At 45.5% G+C, this 18,750-nt stretch overlaps 1 protein-coding gene across 1 annotated transcript in view; it reads right to left on the bottom strand.

Annotated features, from left to right (window-relative positions):
- The window catches only part of LOC115088553 (protein LEG1 homolog), a 59,563-nt gene that overhangs the window by 10,964 nt on the left and 29,849 nt on the right, over positions 1-18,750 (bottom strand). The window contains 4 exon segments of the mRNA XM_029596811.1: positions 741-979; positions 13,021-13,121; positions 15,277-15,438; positions 15,440-15,464. Of these exon segments, the coding sequence (XP_029452671.1) occupies positions 741-979; positions 13,021-13,121; positions 15,277-15,438; positions 15,440-15,464 (527 nt within the window).

Genomic DNA, 18,750 nt, shown 5'->3' with positions numbered 1-18,750 from the left:
ACCAGTTTCCTTTGAATATTGGATCAACCTATGCACATAGCTGCCTCATAAGCTACCTGTGATATTGCAAAATTAACCTGCCTATGACAACAGAGTGAAACTTCAGGAATTCAGATGTTTCCACAGACTTGCATTTATTTAGAGATGGACAGAAAGTATCACTTAATAACATGATACACCACAGTTACTTCCAATAGTACCAGCCTTTTTCAAAAATAATTTCGAGGCAATTTTCAAATGGATCTAGCCACGTTAATATGGATTAACGTGGCTAGATAGGGCCATTTGAAAATTTCCCTCAGTATGGGTTACAGTAAGCGTGCTGTTTACTGCACATGGTGAGTGTGCAAAGGGGCGAGGAAGGAGTGGGGAGAAAGTACACGTGGAGATTGTACATCCTTTGCACCTGCTGTCACATTCACTGGTACTTTTGTACCTGCAGCTCCCACCTCTTCGAAATTCACTTGTGGGTTCAAGAGTTATCAGTTAAACTATAGCCAGTGTTTTTAATTGGGAAACTTCAAAGGCACACTATGGGGCAATTTTTGCACTGGTGCCAAACTTAGGTAAATCTGCTCTATAAAGTGTTAACAATAGGTGAAGTTAATGCTATCATGCATGCAAAAATTTATGGAGTTTAACTATCAAAGCCCTTCTTTTTAGCTTCTGACAATTGTGGTGCTAATTCAGGAGATCCTTTGAATCTATTTGTGCATGCACACGTAACACACTGTACTTACTTGTCTTGCTATTTATTGTGTATATATTGTTGATTATAAACAAGGCTCTGTTTTCTTCTGGACTGAAGTCAGGGACGTTTGGAGGTAAGTCTCCACGGATGAGCATTCGAGGTGGTAAGAAATGTTGAAAGTTATTTGTGTTCTGGAAGTCTGTTAGGAAATGGGTTGCTGCAATATATTCCACATTAGTAGCCCATGACTTGCCAAAATACTGTTCAGGATCAGAGAGATAGGATAATCTGAAAAATATAAGCCAGATGTCATCAGTCATAGGGGACTGAATAGCCAAAGGGATGGGCACAGAATTACAAAGTTTTTCACTGATAGGTTAGAGTTAGGACTCCAGTTCTGGTTGGCAGTGACTATGAAAGCTATTTGATGCCCTGTGCAACATGGGTTGGTGATCTCAGTTCGGTTTCTGAAAATCTACCATAGCAGTTTGGCAATAATTAGCACTATTTTTTCTGGTAATATCAACAAAAAAGTTTAAGGATAGCAGAGACTCAGTTATCTTCTCGCCCCTAAAAGTGTTTCCACCGGAGCAGGGCTGATGTACAGTGGTAATGTAGCGTGGGGGAAACATGCACTGTCAGTACATGTGCTGCACTTATACTGTAGATGAATGGAAGACATCAGTCCACTGTACTGTCAATACAACACTTTTCAGGAGCTCTAAGGAAAGACAAAGGAGCCTTATATTTCCCAATTAGTTTTAAAGGCAGGCTCATCTTTTCAGGGATGAGGCAGTGAAACATGTCCATCTTTCCCGAAGCACTGAGGGAGGCAATATTCAGCCATTGAGTGGCTTGGCTATTTAACTGGATAAACTTATCTGGCTAACTAGCAAGGTATATTCAGCAGTGCAGTCACACCACTGAATATACACAGCTATCTTATACCAGAGGTAGCCACATACATTAACTGGCTAACTCCAATTATTGGAGTTAGCCGGTTACTTATGCAGATAACTCCACTTCTCCCCAGAATGCTCCAGACTTATCCGGCTAGAATTTAACTGGATAAGTCTCTAAAAATGCCGGTTTTGCCATTTAGACGGATAGTTTTTCAGTTATCCAGCTAAATGGCTTTTGAATATCAACTTCAAGGGAGATTAAGTTAAAGGCTAACAGTTTAAAACCTGTTGGCTAGGGAAGTTCGACGAGAGTTAATAGGAGTTCTGTGCCAGGTCCAGAGGGTTTCAGCAGGGGTTTGAGATAAAGAGGAATTAAAAAGGAAGGATTGCTGGGGGATAGCAGAACAGCAAGTTAAAGCAGCCCACCCTCCATATCCATGGCAGAAGTTAGCAATGGAATTGTACCTAGCGGTTTAACAGGGGCTAGGGGTTAGGGCTCATTTCATAGTAGCAAGGTATCTCACCAGCAAATAAAGGAAATAAGTCACAAAAATTACTCAGGCAGAGATGCTTAGGATGCTGGTACACTGGTTTGCTACATGATGAATAGACTCAGGCCCCTGAGTTCAGGAAGGGAATGGGGAGAGGACTGGTTTATGCAGATCTTCATTCCAGTAAAGAATATTGCTGTCAGAGAAAGACACTATCAGAGCTATTACACACATTCACACACGCACACACACACACAAACACATATGGTATAGTCAAATGGGAAGGCTACCACCTCATTAGGTTGGGTACATTATCAGGCCGATATAGTAAGGACGCATAAGAAACAGTGCGGCAGTGCCGGGCGCCCACTCGGTTGCCGCGCACACATTTTGATTCACAAGCCGCTCGATTCAGTATTCAAATTAGACGTAAATCCAAGCGGCGTCCAAAGCGTGTCCATGAAGCGGTAGGCGTGCACAATCCATTTTACTGTATAGAGTGGTATACAGCGCCTATACAGTATCCAGGGTGCGCTGGTACCTGTCATTTCAAATGTAATTTGAAATGTCATTTGAAATGTCATTCCACCAGGTAAGTGAATGGTTCTTTTCTACAGACCCCGCTGCCTTGAGCGCCTGGCCGGATGTCCAAGCCATGACCTTGGACGTCCGGCTAGGCGCTCAAGGCAGCGGGAAGGTCCATGAATGGATGCCGCAACCTTGGACGTCCGAGGTCACGGTGTCCATTCATGGACCTTGAGCGCCTGGCCGGACATCCAAGTCGCGACCTTGGATGTCCAGCCGGGCGCTCAAGGCAGCGGGAAGGTCCATGAACGGACGCCGCGACCTTGGACGTCCGAGGTCGCGCATCCGTTCATGAACGTTCCTGTCTCTTTCCGGACGTCCATGACTGAAATGCCCTGCTGCCTGTATGGGGGTCTGTGCTTCTGCCTGTCTGGTTTATTTTACCGTGGTATTCCATGTGCTCCTCTTCTGTTCTGTAGATTTTCTCTTGTATTCCATGTGCTCCTCTTCTGTTCTGTAGATTTTCTTGTATTCTATGTTCTCCTCTTGTATTCTATGTTCTCCTCTTCTGTTTCGGTTCAGTTTCCCTTTGTATTCCATGTGCTCCTCTTCAGGTAGATTATCCCTTTCTTTTCCGCCTGTATGCTCTGCATATTCTCCTCATCCTTGGCAGTCATTCTGTTCTTGATTATGGCCACAGTATCACCACATAAGTGACATGCAATCAATTGTGGAAAGGAAACCCAAACCAACTTTTTGAATCAAATATATATATATATTTTGAAATTTAAATTTAAACTATTTACAATTTAAACTATTTACAAAAAAAATATTTACATTTTGATAAGGGTAGGTGTTGGGGAAAAAGGGGAGAGACCATGCCATGGGGGACGAGGAGGAGCATCGTCAGGCGGTGCCCATCCTGCAGGAGCCCACCCCATGAGCAGCAGGGACTGAGCTCCTGCGATTGCTCGCAGGAGCTCAATTATCTCCTACTGGCCATGACGCAGATCATGTAGGATCATCATCGCCTGCACTGTCATTCCCTCCTGGGTTGCCTGACCACTGGTAATCTGCGCCAGGAGGAGCAGAATAGCGTCCAGGCGCCCCTCAAGGTTTGAGGGCCCTTCCCCGGACGCTATGCCGCCCTTCGGCTGATGACCCGTCCCGGGCAGCCCAGGAGAGCCAGCAGAGACAACGTCAAAAACGATGTCCCACTCGCCTCCCATGGCAGGTGGGGCAGGAGAGAGTTGGGCTGTAAAAATAATGGGGGGGGGGGGAGGTGACACGTGGGGTGGCTTGATAATGGGGGGGGATAACAGGGGGGCTCAATAGAGGCTTCGGTCTCTGACAATGTATCTGAAAGAGAAAAAATGAAAGCGTTACCGCTGTTGCACATGAAAACATCCACAACAGTGTAGGAGGGAGAACTTAGCAACATTTTAAACAGGAACATAACCTCTACTATTACAGAGAGTATGACATTTACAAATGCACATTTCATAGGCGTGTCAAATGGCATTAAACATCCACATACTGCCGATGCTATAAAAGACTCACCGTGGCATTGTTCTGGAGGAGCATCTTCCTCCCCACTGGAACTGTCATCAGTGCTGCTCTCTGAAAACAAAATTTAGTAAAATTTTCACAGCAGCGCATGCAAAGGTCAAGAATGGTACAAATGTTTAATTTCTTCAGGGCATTTCTTAACAAGACCATATCGCTTGCAGGTCAACCATGACATTTGCTAACTGCTTGTACCTTCCGCTCGGTGGGCCCGCAGGGCCCTCAGGTATTCCGGCTCCTTTCTCCGGATCCTGCGTGCCCGCTTCCTCAATGCCTCAACCTGGTGGTAATACAATAGAAATAGGAAACAGAAGTTGAACTAAAACGTTTTGCTTTTGAGGCAAAAATAAATTCAAAACAAACAAGTCTAACAAGTGAAGTGGGAAGTGTCTGTTTTCTTTTTGTCATCCCCATCGCAATACAAAACTAGTACCCAAATACTTCAAACAAGTCAAGTACCAGTTGTCCTATTGTCGCGCACGGCAATACAAAACAACCCCCCAAATATATGTTATTTTACTTGTTTTTTTTCATGCATGTTAGAAGATAACAAGAAACAGAGGCCTATGAACTTACCTCCCTCGGGTAGGAAGCTTGTGCGTTGAATTGGGCCCTGAGCACCCGCCAGGCCTTGTCGGCCCTGTCCTGGTCCCACGGGCGCCCAGGGCTGAAGTATAGGTGCCATTCGGACTCCACAATTTGGGTGGCCAGCAGCCTCACATTGCCTTGGGTGAAGTTGGGTAGTCTCCCTCTGGCATCTTGGATAGCATTAACAAAATGGCCGTCTGGGTGTGGTGTTACATGTGCAAGCGCCCTGCCACCTGCTCCCGGCGTCGGTTGAGGCATCCCTTTGGTTCCACCATGTCCCTACCGCTACAAACTTTTCAGGCGCTCAAGGCTGAAGCCTAGAATTAGGCATCCCTTTGGTTCCGCCATGTCCCTACCACTACAGACTTTTCAGGCGCTCAAGGCTGAAGCCTAGAATTAGGCGTCCCTTTGGTTCCGCCATGTCCCTACCACTACAAACTTTTCAGGCGCTCAAGGCTGAAGCCTAGAATTAGGCGTCCCTTTGGTTCCGCCATGTCCCTACCACTACAAACGTTTCAGGCACACAAGGCTGAAGCCTAGAATTAGGCGTCCCTTTGGTCCACCATGTCCCTACCGCTACAAACTTTTCAAGCACACAAGGCTGACGCCTAGAATTATGCGTCTCTTTGGTTCCGCCATGTCCCTACCACTACAAACTTTTCAGGCGCTCAAGGCTGAAGCCTAGAATTAGGCGTCCCTTTGGTTCCACCATGTCCCTACCACTACAAACGTTTCAGGCACACAAGGCTGAAGCCTAGAATTAGGCGTCCCTTTGGTTTCGCCATGTTCCTACAGTGGAACTTTTCAGGCATTCAAGGCTGAACATGGACGTTCCCGCCATTTTTCCCCCCTTTTTGCAACTGGAGTTTCCAATTGGTGATGTCAGCACAGCGTCATAATCCTACCATGAATGTGTATATAAGTCGCTTCTCGGAATGGAAAAGTCCCTTTCGAATTAGTTTTGGACTAGGACACAACATGTACAACTGTTCCGTTGGATATCCATCGGGAGATCGGTAAGGCTTTCAGCAGGTAGGCATAGCAATGCACGATTCTTTCTTTCTTGTGTATGCTGAAGTCTAGAATTAGGCGTCCCTTGTGTAGCTCCATGTGCCTATGCTACTCTTTTCTATGTGCTTAGGCTTGGGCACTCATGGATGAAGCCTAGAATTAGGCGTCCCTTGTGTAGCTCCGTGTGCCTATGCTAGTCTTTTCTATGCGCTTATGCTTGGGTGCTCATGGATGAAGCCTAGAATGAGGCGTCCCTTTGGTTCTGCACTGGTCATGGATGACTGAAGGTAAAATGGCCGGCGAACATGGACATTCCCGCCTTCTTCTCGCTACTCTCCATGGCCTCGCTATCTATGGTGGCAGGTCTGTTTTTCATTTTCCTGTTTGCAATATATGTTTGCCTCTTCTTTCCGGTAATTATTTGTTTGTTTATGATTTTCACGGTGAGTGTTTGCTGTATACGTGCCCCTCTTCTTAGCGGAGATTCTGTTTTTGATGTTTGCTATTTGCAGTGCCTGTATATGCTACCCTCTTCTTTGCATTTATTCTGTTTTTGATGTTTGCTATTTGCAGTGCCTGTATATGTTACCCTCTTTGCATTTATTCTGTTTTTGATGTTTGCTATTTGCAGTGCCTGTATATGTTACCCTCTTCTTTGCATTTATTCTGTTTTTGATGTTTGCTATTTGCAGTGCCTGTATATGTTACCCCTTTCTTTGCATTTATTCTGTTTTTGATGTTTAGGTTTAGACTCTTGGCTGTATGCTCTCCATTGTGCCCTGTACCTTTGCTGTCATTTGGTAAATTTTCATCACAATCATTAACCACTTTTCCCCTTGTTATTTTCTCTGATTCACACAATGATGCCCTGAAAACATTGCATTGCACGGGTAGAGGTGGAGTCCGGAGACCGGCAAACAGTACTGGAAGGCACTTCTGGCTGTTGCTTGATGCCATACATGGGCCTCAATATTTTCTAGTCTATTTTATTAGTACTGATTTAATTTCCGTCATGCTGTCTTCCTGTTCATTAATCACGGGCTCTTTTTTTACCGTTCAGGTATAAATATGCTGGGAAAGCGCACAATCGCACAGGTTGAGGAGCATGACGTAGAGCTGGAACAACAGGAAGGCACAAGTGCGAGCCAGCCATCCAGAAAGCGAACCCATAATGCTCACTTTATGGATGAAGAGATGGAATTATTGTGCCGTGCCGTCTGCGAGAAATATAAAGTTCTTTTCCAGTCCAAGGTTTCGTGGTCCTCCAAGGAAAGGATTTGGGAAAAGATTGCTCAGGATGTGAGCTCCCTTTCAGTCACGCCCAGGGATGTTAAATAGGTGCAGCACCGGTGGCGCGACACCAGAAAAGAGGTCAAAGAGAAGGCCGCTAAACTCGACACCTCTGCAAAGAGGACCGGTGGAAGGCCACCATGTAACATCGTGCTCACACCTGTGGAAGAGCTGGTTCTCCAAACTGTTAGGCCAGAGGTCGTGGTGGGCGTGCAGATGCAGTACAGTGCTGACTCGGCAGCATGTGGAGGTATGCATGTATATAAATCTTGTTAGCGTTGCATGTTAACTTTATGGGTCACGAGTGGTCGACTGATGTGTGATCGCTCTTTCTCTTTCCTTGGTTTTCACTTTTTTCCAACAGTAATTTTGAGATGTGCGTGATTGATTGCCCTACCGTCACCATACTTATAGTAATACTATCTGATAGAAGTTTGCTAATATGTCACATCTCTCTGTGCTTTTCTGTTATGACCTGCGGCGGCAGCAAGCCGCGACCGGGACCTGCTACTCACCGGCGCAGCAAACCGCTCCGCTTGAGTTGACTGCTTCGTTGGGGATTGCTCGCTGCAGCTCCTGTTTCGCTCCTCATGGCTGCGGTGTCGGCCGTCCTCCCTGCTCGAGGCTGACTCCGCCCCCGCTGATCCTCCTAGGGCCGCGCGCGCGGCAAATGCCGGTTCTTAAAGGGGCCTCAACAGGAAGTGGTTGGACACCTTCCTGTGAACAGCTACTGGGGTGGTGCTATTTAAAGGCTGGGTTGACTCTTCAACTTTGCCTTGACTTCATCTTGGCTCTCGTGGTTGTTCCTGAGTCCTGTTCCTGCGTTTGATCCTCCGTGCTTGATTCCTGGACTGGCTGCATTGTATTCCCTGGCTCTCGACCCCTGGACCAGCTGTGGAGTATCCTTGGCTCTCGATCCCTGGACCGGCTGTGGAATATTCTTTGGTACTGGACTTCTAGACCAGTTGCAGAGTTTCCCTTTGCTCTGATTTCTGGACTTGCATACCGATTCCTCAATCTGCAGGAGGTGCCTGCATCCAGATCTCCCTTCTTCCATCTCTTGTGAGCCTTGGACTTGGCCTCGCCTTCCGGCGGCTGGACACACGTTCATCGCCGGACCAAGGGTCCACCTCCCAAGTCATAACAGTAAGTCAAGGCCATAGACCCGGCAGAGGCATCTGCGTTACGAGAGATTCCCGGCTTGGCCCAGAAGATAGTCGAACAACAGAGTATGTTGGAATCCATGGCCACCTCCATTGAACGACTCAATGCCCGGTTAGATGTGGTGGTTGCTACGCACTCTAACCCTCTATATGTAAGTCCATTGTCCGCACCTGCTCCGCCAGTCCCACAAGGTTGTCCTCGTTCAGTTATACCTTTACCTGCTCCACCACGGTATGCCGGAGATCCGCGTTTATGTTTGGGATTCCTAGACCAATGCAGTATGCATTTTCGTCTGCAGTCTTCACTCTTTCCTGATGTTATAACCAGGACAACCTATATATTATCTTTATTAGAAGGCAAAGCCCTGGCATGGGCCTCTCCGTTGTGGCAGCGCGCTAACCCGGTATTACAGGACCTTCCTCGTTTCCTGGAATTGTTTCGGACTGTGTTTGAAGAACCCGGAAAAAAAAAAGCAGCCACTGGGTCTTCTCTCCTTCACCTCCGTCAAGGAGGGCGCGCCCTCATGGATTATAATATTGAATTTCGAACCTTGGCAATGGAACTTCATTGGGAAGAGTCAACACTCCGAACAATTTACCTGGAAGGACTATCTGCTAAGATCAAGGACGAACTGGTGGCCAGGGAACTTCCAACTTCCTTAAACTCCCTTATTGAGCTCGCCACCAGAATTGACCGGCGACTTCAAGAAAGGGCTCAGGAAAGCCTAGGAGCTAGAAGATGCCAGACCACTTCCTATGTTCAATCTCCTCTTCCCACGAACACCCAAGAAGTGTCTTACAATGAATCTACCACCGAAGAACCCATGCAGCTTGGCAGAGGTTCTCTATCTCCGGCAGAACGACAGAGACGGCGTAGGGAGGGACTTTATCTATATTGTGACTGTTCCGGCCATCGTATCGCAGTCTGCCCAATCCGTCCGGGAAACTCCAAAGCCTAGGGTCCATGGGGGGAGTAACCCTAGGCCTTACATCTCCAGCTCCCCCACTCACGCTACCAGTCACCTTCATGATTGAAGGGCATGAATTCACTACCTTGGCTCTAGTGGACTCCGGTGCTGGCGGAGAATTCATCCTTCAAGAGATAGTTGATCAATTACGGATCCCTACCCGACCCTGCCCTAAGCCGTTAATTGTTTCTTCTATTCACGGGGACCCATTACCAGGAACTATAACGCATCATACTGAACCTCTGGATTGTCACATCGCACCTGACCACTCTGAACAGATTACCTTTTACGTACTTAGAAAAGCCATTCATCCGCTGGTCCTTGGCATTCCGTGGTTGCAACGTCACAACCCTCAATTTGATTGGACTTCTTTAAAACTTACGCATTGGGGGTCCAAATGTCATAGAGCTTGTTTAAGAGAAGTGACTCACACACAGAGTTTCATCTGTACCTCTGGCCTAGGGAAGTTACCCTCCCAATACGAACAAATGCAATATGAGTGCAGTCGATAGCACCCAACACGTTCGGCATCCCCGCAATACCCATGAACCCACTGCGGATCTGCGTCCAAATTGTGCGTCCAAAGCGGGTTAGAAATAGGGTAACCGCGGCCGTGCTTTACTATATCGGCCTATATGTTTGGTAATAAGTGCATTGAATTTTACTAAGGGTACAAGTATCCTTTGTAGATGAGGTATTATATTTACTTTATTGTATTTTGAAGTTACTGTAATCAACTGTATTAATTGTACCAGTATTTAGTTGTTCCTGACAAAATAAAGCTGCGGCCTGTTCCCCCACTCTGGTTAAACTGAGTCTGGTGTTTCTTCATAAGGGGAGCTGGGTTGGGAAGGAGAGAAGCGGGAGAGGGGGGCATGGAAGGGTGCGGGCACGAGGCGTGAAGGGTATAGTATGCCCATGCTATGATTTTAAGCCCTTGTTAAATCCAGAGTTCTAGGAAAAAATATTATTCTTCTGTTGGAAGCTAAACAAAAAGCACTGAGATTCCCATTTTGAGCTCTGATTTGATATTTCATATCTGAGGATATATTAGTGTTGGGGGGAAAACTTTCAAACTGCCCGCATTGGGGAAAAGTTTCTGGGTACTTTTTACCCTCAGGCTTTGCACCAATTTTCGAAGAAAATGTGCATGTACACTTTCACTTTCAAACTCGCCCACAAAATACTAGCAGACGTTTGCACCCCGCTTTGTCTGTGGGCAGATTTTCTTTGGAAACTAATGCCTGTAGACTTGAAACTACCATAGATGCCCTGCTATTTTCTGATTCCACCCAAAACACACTTCTTCCTCTTCCCCCAGGAACACCTCCCCTAAATGCAGCCATAAGTACAGTTCAGTGGTGAGAGACAAGGACAGATTATCGTTATGCAACATCATTTTTGGATAACTTTTATCCTGGTTCTAAGGAAAGCTGCCACATTCTAGTTGTCCACAGTATCAATATGGCCACCAGAACGCAATGCTCTACAAGTGGCACAGACAGAGCTGCTTTCTTTTTCAGTGATGTCAAGGAGCTCTTTTCATTTCCCTCATAATTGAGCCTGTAGGAATTGCAGTACTGAATTCTGTTTGCAAGTCAAAGGAAACAACAGGAGCAAAAAGTGAAAAGCTCCAAACTGCTCTTTCCATGGATTTATGCCGAAGTGAAACATAATGGGGCCGATGCAATACAGTGCGCACAGCCAAGCGCACTGTATAACCCGCACTCCGACGCGGGTTAAATAGGCACTAATCCACCCTCTAATGCAATAGGCGCTAATCCACCCCCTAATGCCGTTGGACGCGGAGTGGATGCAATAGCGCTCATCACATGCAAATGCATGTGAATGAGGCTATTACTCATTCACTCCACATGCCAAAAAAAGAAGTGTGCGTCTCAGATGCACATTTTGCTCTCAGATATTAACGCCTGCCTGGAGCAGGCATTAATAGCTGAACGCAGGTAAAAGAAGTACAGAAAAGCAGAAAAAACTGCTTTTCTGTACTTCTTTTCTTAAGTAAAAAAAAAAAAAAAAAACCCACCTCTGCAGACCGACGCCAGTAAACTCGGTGTCGTTTTTCATAACCGGCCACTCCCAGTAATGAAAACGGACACCGAGTTTATCGGCGGCCGGTTATGAAAACCGTTGCCGAGTTTACTGGCGTCGGTCTTCATAACCGGCAGCCGCGGCGGGGTCGCATTAGCAAGGAGGCGCTAAGGTTGTGCAAGCAACCCTTGCGCCTCCTTGCTAGCACAACCCCCTAATTTCAGTATTGCATGGCACCCCCCTTGCAGGCACCATGCTCGCATTAGGAAAGCCGGCGTTGATTTTTCAGCGCCCGCTTTCCACGCTTTTTATTGCATCAGCCCCACTGTTCGTCATCAAAGCCAGTACCAGCTCATCAACAGAACAGCTTTCCCATTGTACACTAGTAATGTACTGCATGATACAGTTTATACAGAAGTTGTGCACCTACTACTTACTTATTATTAGTTATCATTACTATAGTGCTACTAGAGGGATGTGTCCAGGGTCTCCGCTTATAGCTCTACCCCTATCACAGAGGTGCAATTTATATCATTCACAGTGGTACATCTTGCAGTCATTACACAACATATGTACCTTCTTCTGTTTCTCTAAAAGACATGCAAGGTGCAGCCTTCAAAGAACACCTTACCCCAGAAAGCATTGCCTTTCATTTTGTTTCAGTTAATGTCAAAATATTACTATTTGTGTTATTTGATTGCAAATCACCATAGAAAGACTTTTTGGAAAGGCAATTAAGAAATGAATCAGTTAAGTACTGAATGATGTGTGGAACTGTATGTTGTGGTGTTGTTGTATGGCAAATAATGATTGGGGCAGTGCTGGGGAGGGAAGCCATTCTCAGCAGGTAGGGCCTAGTGCCCTATTAATATTCAGAAAAGGTGACCAGCTCCAAACTGCTATCATAAATCATCACCTTCTGAATATTAATAGGGCCTAGTGCCCTATTAATATTCAGAAAAGGTGACCAGCTCCAAACTGCTATCATAAATCATCACCTTCAGGTATTACAAAATTCAGCAGCACGGGTTCTCACAAATTGTAGTAAATGCGAACATATTACACCCATTCTGATTCAATTACACTGGCTTCCTGTTACCCAGAGGATCCTTTATAAAATATGTTGTATCATTCACAAATCAATTTATGGCCATAAAACAGACTGGTTAAATTTTTCAATTCGCATGCATACACCACACCGCTCCCTAAGATCTGCAAATAAAGGACTCCTCTCAGTTCCATCACTAAATACTGCGCATCTGGATTTAGTCAGAGATAGAGTTATCCCAATAGCAGGCCCTACTTCATGGAACAGTTTACCAACAGTACTGCGTCTTGAAAGTGATTGTAAGAGATTTAAGAAAGTTCTAAAGACTTGGCTCTTTGAGCAAGCCTATGTATCCAACATATGACTGTAGGTTTTAGTTATTTTTATTAGTTTTTAGAGTATTTATTATGATTATGATTGTATTTTACTTTATGATGTTTGAAATTATTATGTTTTAGATATTATATTGTGAACCGTTGTGATGTAACTACGAACGACGGTATACACAATCTTTTAAATAAATAAAATAAATAAAATAAATAAAATCACATTGCACAAAGCAGATCAAAGAGATTTCATTATTTAAGATTGAAATCTCAGGTTGCTCGGGGTAACAAGCATTTTCTGAAATACTCAGCCAATGAGAATCCTGGATTTCCATCACACAACTGCTGGTACTTGTACCTTTAGATAGCAGCCACATAACATCTGTAACAAATACATCTTACCTTTTCTGACATTTTGGATTTGCAACTGCGATTGATACCACGTGAGCAGTCCCACATGTAATGTAAAACTTCATCCAGTTCTGGAGAAAACATACCATTTGCTATGCTGTCTGGAATATTGGATGATTTCAAATACTAAAGCAAAAAAAAAAATTTTTTTTTGCTTTTTTTTTTTTTACAAGCTGTTAAGAGGAACATCTCTGAAATAAATACATTTTCATTGTCAAAGGAATACATTTTAAAAAGGTGTTTTCTTTTAGGAATTTCTTCACTTGTACTTTAAAAATGTTGCCAATGGCTCTGTGAACACTATGAACAAATACTACAACAGAGCGGGTGCTTTCATTGGGCAAACTAGGCAGTTGCCTAGAGCACCAACATTTTTGGATTGGCAAAATTCACTAGCACAAGGTCCAGAGGGGGAAAGCTGTTCTACCAAGGAAGGGAGAAACTGTGCTAGAGCTGCTGCCAATAGGTAAATTGGGGAGGGGGGGGGGTTTGAAAACATAACCAAAACTTTGTCTAGGGCACCAAATACTCTTGCACTGCCCTGCACTATAGTGAAAACTGCTGGTGAAGATCATCCAGGGGACTTTTGCAATGTCACTGGTCCTTGTATAAAGGTGGTTCATTGCGATGTGGTAGACCTGAGTCTGCCCGCTGTAGAAAGGGAATGCAAGTTTTTGGGGGGTTTTCACGCTGCATTCCTGAATAAGGACTTGGGCTCTGGAACATCCTGTAGGAGAATCCTTAAGAAGCTTGACCTTTGGGATCAGTTTTCAGGTTTTAACAAAAGCCTAACAAAAAGGCAAAGGCTGCAGATTTGCTAATTTTGGCACTAAAACTGGAAGGTTTGTGAGTCCTTGATGTATCCATGGGAAACCATTTGTTGGAGATCCTATGAAACCTGTCTTTTAGGCCTTGGGGTTAACCTTCTCTGAGGTCAGTAATCTGTGGCCAGTGAATGAGAAAGTGACCCAGGCAGCTTTAACTGGATATTCAACAGGACACAGCTGGATAAGTGTTCTGCTGAATGTGGGCCACTTAAAGATACCCAGGCAACTTTCGGACAGATACTTTGATGACCAGCTAAAGTTAACAGGGGAGTGCTGAACATTACCAGTGCTCACCAGCTAAAGTTTAGCCCAGCCCCTGGAATCCCCTCCCCACCCCCATTATCAACTCTTTTTACCTGGCTAAATTTTGTCCAGATAAAATGAGTTAGCTAGCATTTAGCTGGGGAGAAGGGAAAAATATTTCCACCTCGAGTTTTGGCTGGGTAACTCAAAAGATTACTGCACAGACTCTTTGATTATTACCCCTGGGAAAATTGCCTCCTGAGATTTCCCCTGCATCTCCTGTGGTTGCGTTTTCAGCCAAATTATGAAAATCCCAAACTATGTGCATTGTGATCTCCCCTGAATTAATCCCACCTGCAAGAATGCCTCCAAAAACAGTCAAGGTAAGATGACGCGCTGCCAGACAACGTGTGAAAGTTTTACTCACATGGAGGGGCGAGCAGCTTTCACAAAAAGCTCATTTCCCACAGGCAAACACTGTTTTACTAGGCTTTGATTATTACCCTCAGGACTTGTAAAAATAAAAAGTAAGCTGATGGTATAATCCAGAGGAATCAATTCCATTCCAAACCCCTAAATATCTAAAGCATTTTCAGCACTTCTTGCCCTGCGTTAGTTACGGCCCATGGCGTTTCCCTCTTGAATGTGTTGACCAAGCAGGGGGATGCGGGCGCTTCTGTATCTGCTTATTTTGACACCAGCTTCGAGGTAGGAGGGGATACCAAAATAATAAAGCCCCGCATGGACTTTCTCTCCTCCTGACTTAACACTGCCCACGTTTGAAAGCAGGGGGGGGGGGGGGGGATGCACGGCCTGTAAAGCAGGGCACCTACTTTAACCCAGACTAAGGAGAAAGGGGCCAAGACTCGGACTGCGCGTCGCCTCAGGTAAACACACATTTACCCCTGTAAAAACTTTAGAATATTGCCAGCCCCCCCCCCTCCCCATAACGATCAATCATTATTTATATGTTTCCCTTGTGAGACTTTCCTAAAGCTGCCGCAGAAATATAATAGGCCACGAAATGAGACTCTTCCAGCTAAACGGGGCAGAGCTTGCAGGATTCCCATGAAAAAAAAATCAGAATACTTGGCAGTGCATTGCTAACTATATAACAACTGAGAAGGAAACTTGAAACTACTGACAAGAAAAAAAAATAAAAATGCAGGTCTGTTACCTGAAAATATTGTTTCCATTTGTCCATCACATCTGGAAAGGACGATTGGCAATGGTCGATGCTGTAACAAAAGTCTTCAGTGTTCTGTCCTGGTGGTACAATTTCTAGGGGGTGTGGAGGCAAGTCAGCAAACATGCCAACAGCAGCAGCAGAAAGAAAAGGGTATGACAGACAAATAGTAGTTCATGCTGTAAAAAGAATTACATGGCTGTAAATAGCTTTTACTTGCAATACATTTTGGGGTAGGTATTGAAAGAATAGCTGGCTAGTGGCAATCTAACTGAGAGATGCATCAAGCTACACTAGGGCTCTAAATCATGTTAACGGTGTATATCATGCAATATATGTGTTTATCGCATGAACTAGCCCTGCACGGCGATATATGCCATGTTTTGCATAGCCCCTGCCCAGATTCCCTCCCTTATTACAATTAATGAATTTACATGCATGAATTTTGAAATCCGTGCAAAAGCAGCTTATGAAAACCGATGTGATATGTTATAATATGAATGTCAGTATAGAAAAGTTTTTAAATAAATACATAAATGAAAAGGCAATCTGATGTTAATAAATTAATCCAGCGACTTAGAAAGTTGTCAGCCACATCAATTTAACTATACCTAGTGAGGAAATGTTAATCTAACACGGGAGCCTCGAAGACCCTACTGTTAGATTTAAAGGCTCATATAAAAACACTAATAAATCCCGTTTAAAATAGAAAAATGGTGGGGGGAGAGGGTCAACCTCGTACTAAACAACTGAGCATGTCGAACTGAAGAAATCTCTAAAAGATTCAATTGAGAAGATCTCAAACATCTTATAAGTTTATAAATTCGTAATAATGCATTAAGCCAGTATGAAGAATCTGAGGCAAGAAGCTTATAGACTATCATGCCAATTTTAAACACAATACGCTCGGTAACTGGCAGCCAATTAAGCCTACGTAAAGTAGGAGAGATCCGCTCGAAATGCTTAGAATGAGAAACTAACCTAGCAGCTGAATTCAATAAAGCTGTATTGAATGAATCAATCCTTTAGGTAAACCAAGAATAGGAGAATCTTTAGTGCTCCCCCATCGAGGGGTCCGGTCCTCCCGTGCCCGTTCTCGGAGTCTCCGATTGATCCTCCTCGTGAGGCCAATAAGCCCTTCAAGGGACACAGGGAGTTGTTGGGCTGCAAGTTCATCTTTAATTTGGGAAGCCAACCCCTCCAAGAACATAGCGTGCATGCTATTCCCCTACCAATTCAGTTTCTTAATCAGGATTCGAAACTCGATGGTATACTACTCGTATAGGGGGCGAGACCCTTGATGTAGACAAAGCAGATCTGATCCCATGGCGGTCATTTGGCCCGGTTCGTCATAGACTTGCTTGAAAACAGAGACAAAGTGGGACAGGTTTGCAAGTAAAGGGTCCAAATATTCCCACAAGCTGAGGCCCAGGCTAGGGCCTTGCCATCCAAAAGAGAGAGGATAAAGGTAGTTTGTGACCGAATTAGTTAGGAACAATGAAGGTTGAAGGGGAAAAATGCATATAGCCATTGGTTCAGGAAACCACGACATCCCTTAGGCTCACCGGAATAGTGCGGTGGTGTGGGCAGAGGGATGGTGGGCTGATGCAAATCCAGTGTCGGTATGGGAGCTGCCAAAGGCACCCGTGGTCCACAGGGAGATGTCATAAGGTTTTGGTGCACGGTGACGCGATTGACATCTGCCACTACTAGTTCCAGGGTTGATTGAAGCTCCAGAGACCTGGAACGGATTTAAGAACTTCCAACCCCTTCCAACCCCTTCCAACCCCTTCCAACCCCTCAGATTGATCATCCAGATGATCATTTAAGCAATAAATGGAAGTTGATAATGTCTGCAAAAATCATTGTTGCTCTCGAATTCTCTGGGCCAGACCTGGTATGGTCTGGAGAGCGTTCAGCATTGCCAAAACCATGGAGTTAGCAATATGTTGAGTCTGTTGGGTCATGAATAGAGTGGCGGACCCCTGGTCGTAACTAGAGATGACTACTCCCACAGGGTGGGACCCTGTGGGGACTAGCTACGATAGGCTGGGTGCCACAGTAAGAGAGACAGAGTAACACAAGTCTTTATTGTACAGCAGGTAATGGGTAACTTCTGAGAAGCCGATGAAGAACCTCTGTCCGAAGGAGCAGGAACAATCCGGAGAATTGGATACTCACTCGGAGCTGGAGGTGAGAGCTGAGTTGGTACTTCCATGTCATGCGCCCTACACAGCTGAAGCAGGCTAGTCATGGATCATGCTGGTAGGCGCGCTACCCAGCCAGTCTGGCTGATCGCGGACCACAATTAGTGGTTCCCTAGTCATAAATATAAGGCGGAGAGATGCCGATGTTGAAGGCCCTTTGAAGAGATGAAGAAGACGAGGACTTGGAATGATGAAGACCGTTTGAAGAGATGAAGAAGACGAAGACTTGGAATGATGAAGACCATTTGAAGAGATGAGAAGACTAAGACTGGGAATGATGAAGACCCTTTGAAGAGATGAGAAGACGAAGACTGAGTAGGTACTCCCTACTTCACGCGCCCTACTCAGCAATGCTGGCTGGTCGCAGACACCACTGGTTGGTGCGCCCTACTCAGACAGTCAGGGCTGGTCACAGACCACGTTCGGTGGTTCCCTACCCGGAACAGGAGACAGCTAAGCAGAGTCCTCTTGATGCAGGGTAAACCCGGAGCTGGATACGCCCCTCGAGGAGCGAGTACCTAGGAGCGCTGAAGTCCTGGAAGAAGTAGACAAGACCCCTGAGGAGTGGGTGTCTACGTTAGTCAGATGAACCCTGAAGGGCAAGTAGAAGCGATCAGAGTAGCAAACCTGAAGTCCTTGCTAACTCAAGGAGTAGAACACAGGAAGGGGTTTAAATAGCCCTTCCTGGGTGACGTCATCAGTAGGCCAGCTTAGGGTTTCCCTCCCTGGGCCCTTTAAAAGTGTAGAGAAGGCATGGCTCCACGCCTAATGAGATGGACTGCAGGACCCTGGAGAGTGGCGTCCCTGCCGCTGATGACGCAGATGCCTAGCAGGGTGCAGGAGTGGGCCTCGGTGTGGAGGCGGCTTCCTGCCACAGACAAGGAGCTGGGAACGGCTTCAGCTGCCCAGAAAATCTGAGGCAGCCCTCCAGGCCAGACGCGGAGCCCCGGGACTGCCTCCTGGCTGAAGAAGAGGAGAGGAGCGGCGAACACGGCAGGGGAAGGAAGGTGAGAGACCTCCCGCGGTTCCACTCGCGGGAGGGATCGTAGCAGTTGGAGATTTCCATTTCTTCTCTTACTTCTGTGGTTTTGGAAACAAATAATACCTTAAAGCAGAATTCACTTAAACTATCAGCTCAAGAAGTCAAAATTGCTAATATAGAATCTAGAGTGGCTACTGTTGAAAAAGTGCCACAACAACTAGTACAATCTGATTTAATTTGCTCAAAAAAGCTTGAGAACATTGAAAACTCCTTGCA

The sequence above is a fragment of the Rhinatrema bivittatum genome, chromosome 3 (genome assembly GCF_901001135.1).
Source record: "Rhinatrema bivittatum chromosome 3, aRhiBiv1.1, whole genome shotgun sequence".
Lineage (NCBI taxonomy): Eukaryota > Metazoa > Chordata > Amphibia > Gymnophiona > Rhinatrematidae > Rhinatrema > Rhinatrema bivittatum.
The sequence above is the reverse complement of the archived record's forward strand: the minus strand, read 5'-3'. Positions and strand labels throughout refer to the sequence as shown.